Here is a 17,121-nt window from a genome sequence, read left to right on the forward strand (position 1 = left end):
GCTTTTGTTCTTTTAATAAAACATATTTATAATTAAAAGGGTTTTACAGTTTAAGTACATTGATATCTTATGAGACAAAATGGAAGATTTTCATTTCAACTGTGAGAAAAATAACATGTTTTAATGTAGATTGAAATAAATTTGATCTCATAAATTAAATTTGACTTCAAATAGAAACAAATATTGGATAAATGCAAGACTTTTTTCTTTTTAAGTAAAAGTAATTTATAATTATCTATATTTGTATTCTTATAGAGTATAAAATTTGTATTTTGTTTTAACTATCATTGAATAATGTGTCTATTTCAAAATTAATCATATTTTGTTTAAAAAATAAGGCTTAAAACCATTTATGGTCCCAATTTTTGTTAGCTTTGTTCGAAATGGGCTTAATTTTTTTTATGTTTAATGTACTTCTAAATATCGTAATTTGTGTTCAATTTAGTCCTTTTTGCAAACGTCAACGTCGTTTAAATCGTTAACGGCACATCACCAATCAGTGAGTTTACATGACACTTATTGGCTAACGTGGCTAGGACCAGAGTTGACTAAAAATGGTCATGCCAATGAGGGCTTGACATGTGACAACCCCTTTCTTCACCCAAAAATTAGGGTTTCAGATTTGCATCGAAAGATTGGGAAAAAGCTTGGTTGATTGTCGTCACGCGAGAATAGGGTTTCTCCTTCACGGCGGATATGGTGAACTTCATGATAGTTGGTTTGCTTCTAGGTTTTTATCCTGCAAGTGAATGAAGAAGGCGTGATGGAGAAGCTTGCGGAGAGGCACTGGTGCGATTTGGGTTTGTGTTAACGATTTGGATTTTGCTCGCGAGAGGTTGATGATGATGTTGGTGGCTCTTCACCCTTGCAGCGCGAATCGCACTTCTAGTTTTAAGGAGAATTTTGGTTCTATGGGTTTTGATCTTCTGTGTTTTAGGTTGGTGGTGGCTGGTGGAGAATGAAGAAGCTTCACGACGTTGCTCAAAGGTGCGAGGAACTCGCGATTCGGTTTCGCGATGCTTGTGTTAGAGCATTTGGAACAGCGGCGCAACCATCTGGTTAGGGTTTCAAAATGTTTGATGATGGAGGTGCGAAGATGGTGGCTTGTCGTGAGCGTGGTGGCGGCGGTTAGAGTTGGTGGCTAGGGTTTCTCGAGGTAGGAGATGATGATGACGTGTCAAGGGTGATGTGTCACTGATTGCACGGTTGGAAATTTGGTCGTTAACGATTTAAACAACGTTTGCAAAAAGGACTAAATTGAACACAAATTACTATCTTAGGACTACATTGAACATAAAAGAAAAATTAGGACCATTTCGAACAAAGCTGACAAAAATTGGGACCATAAATGGTATTAAGCCAAAAAATAAAAAATGTAACATCCCATTTTAATAGTATAAAACTACCAAAATGAAGCGTTCCATAGATGTTAAAAGAATAACTAGGTAAAACAAACCTCCCTCAAAGAAGAGATCTACTTCTGTAGATCTATCTAACAACTCATTTGCTTCTTCCTCACCTCTAGCTAGAACAATTGAAAAGGTGAATCTCTAAGCTCACACCATTAGGTGATCATCGCAAAAGAGAAACAACATACAAAGACAAACAACAGAAAAGCAAGGGTAAGCTAGATACAAAACAATACATCATAAGTTTAAAGCATTTCATATAAGAATAATATGTAATTTAATCCAATCTAAACGTCTTAACATTTAAAGACCTAAACCGACTGTCCGGACTTAGAATGAATACCGAGTTATGGCGGGTTGTTCACTTGTGGTGGCCTCTACTGCTTTGCAAAGCCATTGTCAATGGGTTTCACCCTACCACCCGCACAAGGTTAGTCCGTTATCGCGCAATAGGCCTCCAAGTAGCGCCTACGCTAGGACCTCCTACTACTCTCACCATATGTATCAATCCTCTCTATTTGAGAATGATAGATCATTAGAGTGTTAGGATAATCCCCAATGTTAAGCTCCCTGTATTCATTCTAAAACACTTGAACCCATTCTGAAGGAGTTCCCCGTGGAACCCATGTTGAAACCATGTACTTTCTATTTGAAACCAACATACATAACATTAATAATCACATAACCTTATAAACACTTTCATATCATTCACAATGAGTCAAAACGTAACTTCACCTTATAAAGAAACAAGAATGAAAAGAATAAAGAACCCCCTTGGACTAGTCGCTGAGCAACCAAGCTCGCTGAGCGAATCCAGAAACAGTACTCCCAAACTTCAACCTCTCGCTAAGCGACCCCACTCACTAAACGAATAAAACTCACAGTGGTCCAGACTCCAAACTCTCTCGCTTAACGACTCTACTCGCTAGGCAAATCCAGAGACACTGATCTAGACCCCTCAACCACTCGCTCAACGACTCAACGACTCAACTCGCTAAGCGAATCCTGAGACAGTGACCTAGACCCCTTGACCTCTCGCTGAGCGAGTGGAGTCGCTCAGCAAGTCTGCATAATTTTGCAGCACAAAAATTGCAAAATTATTACCCCAAACCACTCTTGACCAATTGAATATATTTTTCCCAACTTCTAATCTTCCTAGATCGTGTTATACACTCAATTATACTAAACCAATTGTGTATAACCCATCCTAATCTCATTATAAACTTATGACTCTAAGATTTCAACCAAAAACTTACAAAACCTCAACTTATAGACCCAAATGGAATTCTACCACTTATAGCTCACTTTTGGACCAGTTAGTGACTTCAAAGAGTTACAACTGACTTACCCAATCCTTAGAAACAGACTCTTTATGCACAAAACCACAAACTCAAAATTTCACTATGCAACAAATCTAAATTCAACTAGAAACCAAAGAGCTTGACCTAACATCAACACCAACCCCTCTTACCTATTCCATAACAGATTTCTATCTATCAAACCACATTTATCATTGAAAATAACTGCAAAACACATAAACAAACCAGTTATACATATCCAAATCATTCAATCTCATCATCACAACAAGACATAATCAAACTCTCCACTTTCCCATCCAACCAAGCATTTACATTTCCAAATACTTAATCACAACACATACATATAACATTTCTCCCAACATAATCACTATTTATAACAAAAGTTCTAGCTCCCCTTACCTCTAAACTAACTCCCAAACTTCTCAAAACACTTCGCCGATTACTTGAACCGCAAGGAATACCTAAACGAACCTACAAAACACCAAATTGAAAATGTACAGAGTCCTTAGAACTTTGCTCTATTGAAGAAACTGATGGGTTAGATTTGTAGACCTCGTTGCTGTGGTTGATTAGGTACCTCCTGATCGTCAAAGAGATGACTCAGGAGTTAGAATTCTTAGAGAGAAAATAGAGAACTCTAAAAAACTGATTTCTAGAGAGATAGTACGTTTTAAAATAATGAAACTCGTTTATAACAAAACTATTTATAATAAAACCGTTTAATATTAAAATAATCGAGTCTCACTATTTTTATACTACCACCACTTTTAAAAATACCACTTTTTTGGGTATCACAAAAAACATAATAAAGAAAATGTAATATTACAAAAGATTCAACACACATTTGCATTTTTTTAATGTTTATAATTACATCAATACTACAATAAATTACTAAATAATAATTACGTAAACTATAAAATAATTATAAAAAAAATAATTACACGTAATTGAAATTTCATGATAAATAAAATGTTTATTATTTTTCTAAACGTTGAAGAGGAAAGTATTTTAGGAATTTAAATAAATTGGATAGATATCGAATGAGAATGAGTTTAATCATTGAGATAATGGAAATTTATTTAGTAAAGGAATGATATTCAAATAAAAAGAAAGTAAGAATAAAAAGGAAAAAGAAGATGAGTTTTTCAGATGGTTTAATAAACTAAGAGTTAAATATGATTAAACATTCAAAATAAATAGTCAAATATCTTTTTACAAGAAATAAATAAATAAAAATATTAAAAAAGAAAACATTGTAAAACGTGTGTTTCGAAAAACAACTTAATTTTACAAAATTGAAGAAGGAAAAATGTAACATCGCATTTTTAACAGTACAATACTACTAAAATGAATATTACATATATGATAAATTAATTACTATAAGAAACAAACCTACGAAAGACAATATCTACACCTATAGATTCGTCCGACTTCTCTACTGAATCCCCTTAATCACCTATCGCTGGAGTAACTGAAACGAATGTCTCCATAAGTTCACACCAATCAGGTGATCATCGCAAAAAAGGAAACATACAAAGGCAGACAACAGAAAAGCAAGGGTAAGCTAGTTTACAATTTAGGAATGATATATATATTTATAAGCTCATTTAAAACATGTTACATATAACAAACATATCACTACACAATCATTAAACCCTTTATGCAGGAAACTTATTATGAATGAATTGTCCAGACTTAGAACGATTGTCGATCTATGGCGGATCGTGCACTCGTGGTGGCTTCTACTGCTGTGCAAAGTCATTATCAATGAGTTTCACCCTACCACACTCACGAGGTTAGTCTGTACCGCGCCTTGGAGCATACTGGACTAGTCGCTCAGCGCACCAAACTCGCTGTGCGAAAACAGAAACAGTGGGTTTTATTCACTCACATTCACTCAGCGCACCAAGTCTGTGCGCTTAGCTAAACTGAAAATTCTGCTACACAGTATCAAACCCTAACCCCTCGCATAGTGCCCCAAATCACTATGGAAGAGCCCCAAACAGTGGCTCGAACTCCCCAAACACTCGTAGAGCGCACCTATTCTCTATTAGAATAAAATGGCAGTGGTTCCGGACCCCAACCAGGCGCTCAGTGTCTTGATTCGCTGTGCGGATCAGCAAACAGAGAGCAATCTCTGAAACCATTCGCACAACGCATCTATTCACTGTGTGAATGCCCTGGCAGAGAGCATCTCGCCAGGCTGACTCGTTGTGCAAATCCTTTTACTCAGCGAGTCTGCATAATCTACAGAAATAAATTATGAAGAATTATGCAACTCAACCCCCAATTACCAATTCTAACTATTTTTCCCAACTTCTAACACTCCTAAATTGTATTATATACCTAATTAGGCTTGTCTAAGTGATTCTAAACCTTCCTAACATCAATCTAAAGTGTTTAAGAACAGATTTATATTTCAAAACTGCAAATCTCTCAACCTAGGGACTCAAATCCAATTCTACCATTTCTCACAGTTTCTTGAACCACTTAGGGACCCAAATAGGTCCCAATTGACTTGTCTAAATTATCCCAACTGACCAAAACCGCTTCCAACTCCTAATTCACAAATTCACTACCCCACTTCCTCAAAATGACCTTCCACCAGCATGATTCATTTCAATTCCAGACTAAACATTCTCATAACTGATTTTCACCATTTCACACATCCAATTACAGTTCAAAACATCAAGCAAACAGATTCAATTACTCAAAGTATCAAATTTGCACATTACCACAATCATATTACACATAACATACATCTAAAACTAAAGTCAGTTTCCCAAATAAATTGTTCTCAGCTCAATAATCATAATACATCATGCATATACTACTTAATCCTAATTTAAAGCATATTTAGCTTCCCTTACCTTGGATGTACACTGCCCAGCTCATAAAACAGTTCCAACCGCAACTTGCACCGCAAGGAAACTCTAGAAACACCTACAAATTACCAATTGATGATAGGAAACAACTCTTAAGACTTAATTTGAGCTAAAAATTGAAGGAAGAAACTGCTAACCACATGCAAGACAGAAGCGTTGCATGCTCACAGTCCAAGAATGTACGGATAAAAGGGGAAACGACTTACCAATTGAAAAACACGAAATTGATCGGTCAAGATCGAAGCCTTCAACGCCAGGATTACCTAGGCACCTCCTGATCGTCGAACAAATAATTTAGTAGAGAGAAAATCTAGAGAGAAGGCAGAGAACTCTATATGAATAGTGTTCTAGAGAGATAGAAGTGTTTTAGATAATGAATCGAGTTTTAGAAAGTTCTATTTACATTATAAGATTATTTTAAAATAATTTGTTCGTCTTATTATTTTAATACACATATCTATTCCAATACTCTATTTTCTGGATTCTTAAAAAAAAATATCTTAAAAATATGTGGTGGATATCGCAAAAATAAACAAATGAGAGGAAATATAAAAATTATGCAATAAAATAAAATTTCTTTAAATAAAATTAAAAGATGTATATAAATAGTGACAATAATTATTTTTAGGTTATTTAATAAATTAGAAATATTTTAATAATTTGAAATATATACGAATATCATGCGGAGAATAAACAGATATATAGATACTCAATATCATCTCATAATTGATTTAAAAATTTGAATAAATAATATTTATAAGACCAATTTATTTATAATCCTTAATTCAAAACTTAAAATCAAATTCCAAATTGATGTATGTTAAGTTTTCCTTTTGTAAAAGTCAATTACTTTGCATTTTATTTAAATTTAATGTCAAAAATCATCTTAAAACATGAAAATAAATCATGGTTGAGATGATTTACAATTATAATATTACATGCTGAGCAGCTTGTCTTATACAAGCTGGCATTAGTTTAATGGAGTATGTTAGTGAAAATTTTATAATAACCTACTTTTTTTATATGCTGGTATTATTTACACAACTAAATGATTTTTTTTAATTAGTAATTTGGTTTTAAAATTTATTAGTTTATTCAATTTGATATTTTTATCTTTAATTAAGTTTTTATTTTATTTAAAATGATTCAATGATTTTTTTCTTTTAATAAATTAATTAATGATGATCATGTGTCTGTATATTTCTTTTTGTAAGTTTTATTTTCTTTTATTTTTCTCTTCTTCAATCATCTCCTTCTTTTTCTGATATAAATGCAGTTCCTTGTTAACCCACAAAACATCCTCACATGGCATCGAAGGTTTCACCAACCAAAATGGAAAAGGACACAATTGTAATGTATCCAGCACCAGGCATAGGCCACATTGTAGCCATGGTTGAGCTTGCCAAGCTCATCCAAACGCACCGTTTCAACATCACCATCATCCTCACCACGGGCCTCCTCGACCACCCCGCCATCGAAGTCTATATCCGCCGCATCACCGCCGCCCATCCCTCCATCTCCTTCCTCCGTCTACCCCACATCCCACTCTCCGCCTCAACCTCCGTAAGCCTCGCCGCCAGAGCCTTCGGCTTCATCAAAGGAAATGCTTCCAGCGTGGCCACCTCCCTCTCCCAAATCTCCCAAACCTCCGCCGTCAAAGCCTTCGTTATCGACCTCTTCTGCACTTCCGCCATGGAATCAGCTTCTTCCATGGGAATCCCAGTCTACTACTTTTTCACTTCCGGCGCCGCCGTTCTCGCACTCTTCTCGTACTTTCCGAAACTCCACGAACAGAGGAGCGAGTCGTTTAAGGATATGGTCGGGGTGGAACTGCGCGTGCCGGGCAACGCGCCTCTGAAGGCGGTGAACATGCCGGAACCCCTGTTAGATAGGGGCGATCCTGCCTACTGGGACATGCTCTACTTCTGCTCGAGCCTTCCCAAGGCGCGTGGGATTATAGTGAACTCATTTCCAGAGCTCGAGCCTCTGGCGGTTAACGCCGTGGCGGAGGGCGCGTGTTTTCCAAACGCCGAAAGTGGACCTCACGTTTACTATATCGGACCACTTATAGCGGAAGCTCAACAATCAGGTTTAGTCACGTGCATGATGTTTTTTTAATAATAATGTTTCCACTTGCTTCGAGATTCAATACAAATTCATTTTTTCTTGTTACGTTTTACTCAACACACCCACCACGAATGCCATGGTTGACTCTTCTCGAGACTAGTAGTTGTTCTAACGTGCATCATCAGTGTAGCATTATCTACAGAAAAATATAACATAATTGAAAATAAATAAAAACATATAAATGCAATGTCTTGTTTGAGAGACAGAATCTTATGTCTTGTCAAGACCTCTTAGTAATCTTTTGGTACACATGAATTTCTGTCTGATACAGTGAGTGTGAACTTTTATTGTTTTGGTTTGTACGAAATCAGATGCTGAAGGAAGTGACAGCAAGGAATGTCTGAGATGGTTGGAGGAACAACCTAGCAGAAGCGTGGTGTATCTGTGTTTCGGAAGCAGAGGATCGTTCTCTGTGTCACAGTTGAAAGAGATAGCGAAAGGGTTAGAGAAGAGTGGGAAGAGATTCTTATGGGTTGTGAAAAGGCCATTAGAAGAGGAGGGAGCAAAGCAGAATAAGGAAGCAGCAAAGCCAGGGGATGCATTCGACTTGGCTTCGGTGTTGCCAGATGGGTTCCTTGAGAGGACCAAGGATCGAGGAATGGTGGTGGAGGCCTGGGCACCTCAAGTGGAGGTACTGAGTCGTGAGTCGGTGGGGGGGTTTGTGAGTCATTGCGGGTGGAACTCGGTGTTGGAAGGGGTGGTGGCGGGGGTGCCGATGGTTGCATGGCCACTGTACGCAGAGCAGCACGTGAACAGGGAGGTGATGGTGGGAGAGATGAAGGTGGCTGTTGGCGTGAATCAGAGGGTAGAAGATGGGTTTGTAAGTGCAGAGGAAGTAGAGAAGAGAGTGAGGGAAGTGATGGAGACAAAAGAGATCAGAGAGAGAAGCTTCAAACTCAAACAAATGGCTATGGCTGCTGTTGCACAATTTGGATCTTCCAAAACAGCACTTGCCAACTTACTTCATTCATGGACTTCATTCGCTTCATAGAAGTGTTGTAGATTTGGTTTAATTGTTCTGTATTATCTTTGTGATAATCTTTATCATATATGATATAATAGCCATATATGTTTATCTTAATAACCAGTCTCCTGTATTATTTTACCATAAATTTCAATTTACTGTGTTAACCAATTTCCTGTCCAACAGAAAAGTTCGATGATTTGCGCAAGAATTCGTTTGCTGCACATGAATTCCTAATAAAATTATAGTTGGTCTGAGAAAATGCAGTTATTAGAAACTGGTGTTAAGATTCCACCTATCATGCAGAATATATAATTCAGGAGTGACTTTTATGAATTTTGAATTAATTGTTATGAAACATTCTACACTTATACTTTTAATTAACATATCACAATATTTGCAAAATTTCTATGGAAAATAACTTTATTATTTTGAGTTTTCACTATATCCTACACAAGCTTGGAAAAAGAACTAGAATATGAGCTGGTGTAAACCATCATAACACATAATTTTATGGTTGCTATTAAAGTTAACAAAACTACTATTCATGTAAACCTGTAACCAGTGAAAATGTGAAAATCTCCACCATTTTCTCTTCTTTTTTGTTTTTTCTAAATGAAAAACTTTTCACAAGAAATTGGTAATTTTCTTTCAAATTCCAGACCCTGTGTCTACAGAACTCCATTCATGTCTCAGTTTCTCGTACTATAGCAAGACAACAAATCTAATAACCATGCAGAGGTTTTCTATGTGAATAAAGACTAGGATAACAGGACACTGAGCAAAATTTCACCATTCCAGCAAAAATGATGCGAGTAAAATGTGAAAAACAGAAATTTCAAATAATTCCAGGATTACATTTCTTTCTGAATAAGCAAGAGTACAAATTCACAGCCATAGTAAATGAACATGTTTGTGCAAAATTGAGGCCAATGTTGAAAGTCTAGAATTTAAAGTATACATCACTTCAATCCTTCACTAAGACCCGGTGGCATTCCTAAGCTCTGTGCAAGATCATTCATCCTTTCCTTCATGGCCTACAAACATAAGCAATAACATTCTCTTTCAATTCAATAAACTCAGATGCAAATGAATATTTGTTCTTCCTCTTGAAAATAAGGATTTTTACCAGGACACTCTTCTGGTGTGCATCCTTGTATGCCTCAGTGATTAATAGGGAGAGTTTCTGCAACCCACAAATGTTTAATAATAAATAATAGTTTTGTTATTGGCATTAAACACCACATCAGGATATTTTTACAAATAAAGGGTCATATATGGAAAAGTTTCTTCACATATACATAAGGAAAAAGAATGAAAAGATTAAACGAATTAAACATCTTAGTCAAAACCAACTACTTCCCTTCAAACTTCTATAGAACTAGTTCATTTAACAAGTCCAAAAGTTGAAATGCAAAAGTGTTTTAATTTACAGAGACAAGTTCAATGCACTTTCTTTTCATATAAATGTATATGGAAAAGTTTATTCAAACAAAGTCCAGATTTAGCATTATTATGGGCCCTTGAGGATCAGGGAAAATGAGAGGAACAGTAATTTTTAGGATTTTAGCAAATATTTCCAAACCAAAACATTATTCTTCACAATTGACATGAATGAAAGAAAGAAACTGTTAGGAGTTGGAGAGTCTATGAAAGGAGGAGGAAGAAGAGTACCGAGGAAGAAGAGTACCGAACGGTATGGGGGGTCCGAACGGTTTGTATGGGGTCCGAACGGTATCTATAATAATACCGAACGGTATCTATAATAATACCGAACGGTATCTATAATAATACCGAACGGTATCTATAATAATACCGAACGGTATCTATAATAATACCGAACGGTATCTATAATAATACCGAACGGAGGCGGTAAGGGAGAGAGAGAGAAGGACCGAACGGTAGGGTGTTGTTAATACCGATCACTAGAGGATGAGTAGAAAATGGCGGGAAAGTTGGTTAGGTTGTTAGGGAGAGAGAAGGAATAACTAGACCTTTGTTTGTCGTTTGAGGGGGCTTTTGTCTGAATAGAAACAGGTCTTGGACCTTGGAGGGGGGTTAGGCTCCCGGATTATCTTTGTATTTAGTTGCAGTAAATACATACAATACATATTACTTCTTTGTTATCTCTTGTTTCTGCGCTGTTGTGTGTTTGAGTATTGTGAGGAAATTAGGTTTTCTAAATCAGAAACCTAACAGAAACTATAATAATGAAAGGACCTAGTACTTAAGCCATTATACTCCAATGGTTTTTGTTATCTTTGAATGTGACAATTTACATGCTCAGTCTAGTTTCACCTGACGAGTGTGCATAACTGGTAAAACAGAAAAAAGAGAATATAAACACAACATCACATGAATTATTTACTTACTTCAGGTCCCAATTCCATAGCTGCCTCAGTAATTTCGGTTCTTACAGGTTGCTGGTTCCCTGACAGCGTTACCTAAAATTATACATAACTAAAAGTAAGTGATCAAAGATAATTATATTTTCAAATTAATATATAATTATTGATAATTTAATGCAAAAATCATGATCATGAATAAGGATAGAAAAACATATCAGTTGGAAAAACTACATTTGGCAAAAATAATGAATGACATTGTTCTTGGAAAAACCTCATCTAATGTATAGTTATAGCTATAGGGTATATAAAATACTGTCACTGATTGTACAAAATAAAATTCCAAGTTTTAACTTTTAGAAGGAAAACTAAATATTGAAAATTGGTAATGTTCCTGGTGCTGAGTCAACCTCCACGTATTTCCATCAAAGACCGATCCGGGTAGAAAAGTGTATAAAGAGGGCAACCCCTTGAAATCTATGGTTTGTATTGTAGACTCAGTTTTCAATTGACTATGTGCTCCTTGGCAAGATGCCTTAGCCATCAAATTAAAGGGAGATCAAAGAGTAAATGATTCTGCAGGAAAAAACTATACCTTCACTAACTCACCATCACAATAACCATCAAACTCTGCTCTGCATAATAGAACAAACGCTTGTTTATAAAAAGAAAACAAGCAAAGCTAAAATTGTATAATAAGAAAGCCATACGCTGCAAGTTCTTTCTGCACCCGCACTGCTTCAACTTGGACAACCATTTGTGCCTTCTTCACAGTCTCGTAAAGATTTTGCATGTTTCCAAGAATTCCTGCCTAGAACGATTCCACAATAAAATGTCATTTGTCAACTATCCAGAATAATTTTTAGGACTCACAACAAAAATACATAGGAATTTTATATTCCTGTATTCACATTCCCAAGTGTCATTGTTCATAGTCGGCATTACTGTTTACCGTCAGCACTGTTGTTCCCCACTAGCTAATTTTCCACTTATGAAGTTGTTGTTCATCATTCATATGACTATTCACAATGAGTTTGTACTGTCCACCGCCAACATTTTTCCGATGAGTTAATTTTTTCATGAAGTCTTTTCCAGTTGGTGTTGCTGTTCATCACAGTTCTCCATGAGTATGGTTTATTGTTGATGTTTTTCTACTGAGTATTGTTCACCATTGATGTTTTTCCAACAAATATGGTTTACCGTTGATGTTTTCCAACAAATATTGTTTACTGCCGACATTTTTCCAACAAGTATTGTTTACCATCAACATCTTTTAGCCAAATACTGTTTGTATTAGTACATTTAATCATATATTTCATTTGGAAGTGATTGATTACCTGATCTCTCTCTCTTAAGTATAAATTGTTATTATTGTGAGTTATGACTGGCTTACTGCTAACTGCTAGTTAATGTAGTGTAGGAGTCAAGTCAAATCCAAGTTGATGATTAAAAAGTTATAATAGTTGATGATTTCATGTTTTCAAAACTATCTTCAGCATCAAGGAAATGTATCTTTTTGCAAACTTATAACCACTTGTTTTATCTTTGTTCTTCAAACCTTGAACACCCTAGAATGAATCAAGTGAGAAACCATTTTTCTTGGACTATATTACTGAGAATAGTTAAATCTCACCCCATTTCTATTTCCATGTACCATGGTGTTCTAGATACATGGACAGCATTCAGGGTGATCCATAAGAGGGAATGACCAAGATTTCCAAGAATGGGAAATCTGATCTTGTGATTCCCCATTGCCCTCCTTCTACCCCTATTACATATTATCATCCTCCTAAATGAGAAATTATATATATTTTAAATCATTTTGGATAATGCAGTATGTTATGGGATGATGTCGTGTTATAACCAATGTACATAGTATCCAATGCATTTAAAAATGTATAGCATGAAAGTTAATCAAGATAGACAGTTGTTTAGGGGCTTCTGTAGTTGCTAGTAGGCACTATAGAGGTGTTTCTTAGACTTGGATTACTTGTTTCTTATAAAAGGAGCATGTTTGTGTAGGGAGTAACCCAGACAAAAGTATTTCTACATTTCACAAATATTACCTCTTGCAAGAGAGTGATGTGTCCAAGACGTGGACACAGCATCAAAATGGTGTGACTGTAATGATCATAATGCTTAGTTCAAATAGCATAAAAATTATGTTCAAAAACCATTACCTTGAATGTGAATGAAATAAGTAATCCAAGGAGAAAGATGTAAACAGAAGCAAATATGTGATCCCGTGAGTATAAACATGACATTGACTGCACTAAAACACTAACCTTAGAAGGAGTATCGTCACTTTTTCCATTATTGTCTTTCTTCCCTCCAAATAAAGCATATAATTGGAAACCTCTTTGGCCATGACCAACTTTCCGACAACCACATCGAGATATTATCTTTAAATCAACTATATTTGAACAGGAGCTTAGTTTACCTATTTAACAACAGCCAACTATGAGTAACTTTTGGATAACAATTCAATTTTGTGAATCAAAAGCAACCATGGACCCACCTTACATAAACTCTTATAATGTTCAAGTTCATCACTATATCATATAAGTAAACATATTCTCAATCAAGAAGGGCAAATTTTAAATCAAGCCTTAACTAACAGAGACTTACATCACCCCACTGTCCATCACATCCGAATCAATACAAAAAAAGATCCCCTCTCCCAACAACCCAAAAAGCCACAAATAGATAAACCCCATGAAAATTAAAAATAAGCAAAGAAAAGAACACAACAATTTAGACAAACTAATTGAAACCCCAAAACCAAGCATGATAAAAACAAAAAGACACTGGCCCAGACACGGCAAAAAAGTTGCAATCTTTACGAATCTTGAGATGACCCAAATGAAAATAAATGAACAGAGAGACTCACAAAGAGAGGTTGACAAAGGGGCATGCTTTCTCCAGTCACGGAGTCCGACAGAGTTTGACAAGGCACCAGTGAGAGAAGGCGTGGTTGCCATTGACTTGCAGAGGAGGAAAGAAGAGGTTGGAATTTGGGTTTTTGAAGTGTGCAGAGAAGAAGGATGAGATTGAAATGGGAAGTGTGGTATGATATTGGATAAAAGTGAAACGAGGTTCAGCGGTGATTATGATTTTGTTGTGTCCCACGTTTGCATAGGCATTCAAATCAAAACTTCCATCTTTAATATCTTTGTTTTCATAATTTTTTTAATTTTATTTATTTTTCAATATTTAAAATAAAGACAATTTCAATTTTTGTGTGGTCAAATTAACTTCTTACAGCTCAATGATTTCAAGAGTAACAAAGATAACACTTTATATGATATAGTTTTAAACATTTTGGTATATACTTTTGAAGATTACATTAAAAAATTTATATTTTCGAGACATTTTAAACATTACAACTCAAGATCACATCTTTACATGTGGACAACCATCTATCTTAGCTCTATGTTGACTAAATTACTGTTTATAATTTTAAAGCTTTATTTTCTATTCTTTTATATTTTTCAACCTTATAATTTTTTAGATATTTTATATTGTTTTAAATATTAACATTCGCACATTTATACTTGCTTCTAATTTAAAAAATTTCAAATTATTATTAAATATTTATAAACATTTAATCACTTTTTTATTTATAAATATTGATAATGAATCCAATAAGTTTAAATATATTTTATTTTTAATATAATGAAAAAAAAGTATAATTTTCATATAAAGTTTTTATTTCATCAATTTTATTTAAACTTTATTAATAATTAAATAATTGAACACAAATAGTAATTACCATGTAATTAATTTTAATGTGTAATTAATATGTGAACAAGTTTTTATTGTTTTTACCTTTTACTTTGTAAATTTAAAATTTTTAGAAGTTTTGAAGTTAATGTGTTAATGTTGACAATTACAAAATATTTAATTTTAATTATTGAAGTTCAAACAAAATTAATAAAATTAAAAATTTTACATTAAAAACTTAATTTTATATTATAAAATTATATTTTACGACAAGGTGACGGGATAAAATTATGCTACGATCATATCAAGTTAATAAAAAAAATCTAAAAATAAAACTTAATTAGAACATATAAATTTATTGAGCATTAAATAACTTTATTTTTATTTGCATTAGTTAAAACTTTTTATCCGCATAAATATTGTTTTGAAATATTTCAGTTTATTAATAAATATATTCATACTGTCAATAATATTAATCTGAACCTTTTGCAACTTTACAATAATAATTTTCACCTTTTCCATGTTTTTAATATTTTAGCCTTCTCAAATCTTTTATTTCTTTTCAAACTTTTGGTTTTTACATATTAAAGCATTTTATGTTAATTACTACATTTTTTTTCATGCTTTCAATTTCTTTTTTTAAACTTTACTTTTCAGCCTTTTATCTTCAAAAACAATTTATATTGTTTTAAGCGTTAGATTCTCACATTCTATTTTATTACCAATATCATTTTTTTAGTTTTATCGATTTCAACGTTTTATATATTTATAAAAATTATTTTAAAACTTTTCAATATATTAATAAATATGAACACACACACACACACACATATATATATATATATATATATATATATATTTACTTGTAAAATATTTTTTATGCTATATCTTTTTCAATTTTTTTCATATGTTTATAAACATCAATTTCAAAAATTTTAATCTATTGATAAATATCATCATCAATATTTTATTACATTTTTAGAGTTCCTTTTTGGCTCTTCCATATTTCTTAGACTTTAAACTTCTCAACCCTCTTATATTTTTATTCAAACAAGTTTTATATATTTCAAGAAAATTATGTTAATGTTGTTACAAAATAGCTAAATTCTTATTATTGGTTTCATGCTAGTTATACTTATTATCCTTTAAGGGTTAATCTAGTTGATAAATATCATATTCACATTTTGTAAGATAACCAGACCTTCTTCCTGCACCCCCATCACAGGTTTCCGGAAAGTTTGATCTGGAATAAGGGTGGGAAGAGTGTCTTCCGAGAAGATATTACTGAAATTGATCTAATATGTTCCGGAAAGGAAAATCCGGTTGATGATATGTAGGAAAAATGTTGATGAGGTACAGGAAGAAACAGCCCAATGCTATTGCCAACTTGGTTGACTCATGGACTTCATTCACTTCCTAGCACCATTGTGAAACTTGTGGTTGATCATTTGATTAGTAGTGTTGTAAAACTGATTGAACTGTTTTGCATTATCTTTGTGATCATCTTCATCACATTTGATGATATAATAGTCATACATATTTTAAAAAACAGTCTCCTGTATTATTTTACCAGAAATTTCAATCTACTGTGTTAGATTAACTAATTTCAAGTTCAACAGAAAAAGTTTGATGTTTTGCATAAGAATTTGTTAGATATATATGAATTCCTGATAAAACCATGGTTGATATAAGAAAATGCAGTTTTATGAGAAACTGTGATTAAGATAAAACTGCATAACAGCAAAATAAGGTATGCAGCTCCTTTGGAAAGATGATCTTGCATTGATTGAATGTTGTTACAAATATTGTGGGTGCATTCAGACATGATGTAAGAATTTGTTGAGGGGTGTTGGAGTTGGAAGTTTTCATAGAGAGGGGAATCAATGATGATGCACTTTATATGAATGGATGGACCACAACTCTACCTGATTCACACTCACGCTTTTCATGATTTTATCAGTTTCTGTTCTCTTGTTGCTTCTTGTTCTGTTTTTTCAATTTGTATCTAAACTGCTCACAGTTCCTGTGATTGTTTGTGTATGTTCACATTAGTGGGAATTTTGATTTCTTTAATCAGAATTTTAGGATGAAGATTGGAAAATGATTCTACCAAGTTCTGCATAATTTCAACGTTTGTTCTTTCAAAAAATAAATAGTAAAAAATAAGTTATACTTTGACTGTCTAAGATTGGTTTACATTTTACCATATATAATATTGACTTTTATATATTCCTGACATCAATCAATGCCCTTTAAGTGGAAAATATTTCAAAATTAATTCTGGTCATTGCAGAATTATCAAAATGAAATTTAGCACAATTGTATGGTAGGAAAACTAAAATACCTTTG

General features: G+C 33.9%; 2 protein-coding genes across 2 annotated transcripts; one reads left to right on the forward strand and one right to left on the reverse strand.

The window, feature by feature from the left end:
* The first annotated feature begins 6,848 nt into the window (after positions 1-6,848).
* On the forward strand, positions 6,849-8,875 carry LOC148201531 (UDP-glycosyltransferase 88F5-like). Its single transcript, XM_088108982.1, has 2 exons — positions 6,849-7,702; positions 8,052-8,875. Exons 1-2 carry the CDS (start codon positions 6,919-6,921, stop codon positions 8,729-8,731), a joined length of 1,464 nt encoding a protein of 487 aa, XP_087965108.1. The 5' UTR covers positions 6,849-6,918; the 3' UTR covers positions 8,732-8,875.
* Positions 8,876-9,525: 650 nt separating this feature from the next.
* On the reverse strand, positions 9,526-14,180 carry LOC124824296 (nucleoid-associated protein At2g24020, chloroplastic-like). The gene is made up of 7 exons (XM_047296714.2): positions 13,940-14,180; positions 13,335-13,489; positions 11,760-11,860; positions 11,645-11,684; positions 11,077-11,148; positions 9,834-9,890; positions 9,526-9,741 (listed from the first exon to the last, which is right to left on the reverse strand). The coding sequence occupies exons 1-7, from the start codon at positions 14,028-14,030 to the stop codon at positions 9,667-9,669; spliced, it is 591 nt and encodes a 196-aa protein (XP_047152670.1). The 5' UTR covers positions 14,031-14,180; the 3' UTR covers positions 9,526-9,666.
* Positions 14,181-17,121: the final 2,941 nt, after the last annotated feature.

Source organism: Vigna umbellata, chromosome 3 (assembly GCF_029865625.1).
Source record: "Vigna umbellata cultivar VRB3 chromosome 3, Vumbellata_1.0, whole genome shotgun sequence".
Classification (NCBI taxonomy): Eukaryota; Viridiplantae; Streptophyta; class Magnoliopsida; order Fabales; family Fabaceae; genus Vigna; species Vigna umbellata.

Excerpts from the sequence above, each read along its gene's own strand:
- LOC148201531 (XM_088108982.1), top strand. The coding sequence starts at position 6,919 with ATGGCATCGAAGGTTTCACCAACCAAAATGGAAAAGGACACAATTGTA. Across the intron at positions 7,703-8,051 it reads AGCGGAAGCTCAACAATCAG|ATGCTGAAGGAAGTGACAGC; the intron begins GTTTAGTCACGT and ends GTACGAAATCAG.
- LOC124824296 (XM_047296714.2), bottom strand. The coding sequence starts at position 14,030 with ATGGCAACCACGCCTTCTCTCACTGGTGCCTTGTCAAACTCTGTCGGA. Across the intron at positions 11,685-11,759 it reads GTGCAGAAAGAACTTGCAGC|AGCAGAGTTTGATGGTTATT; the intron begins GTATGGCTTTCT and ends TCTATTATGCAG. Across the intron at positions 9,742-9,833 it reads CACACCAGAAGAGTGTCCTG|GCCATGAAGGAAAGGATGAA; the intron begins GTAAAAATCCTT and ends TTATGTTTGTAG.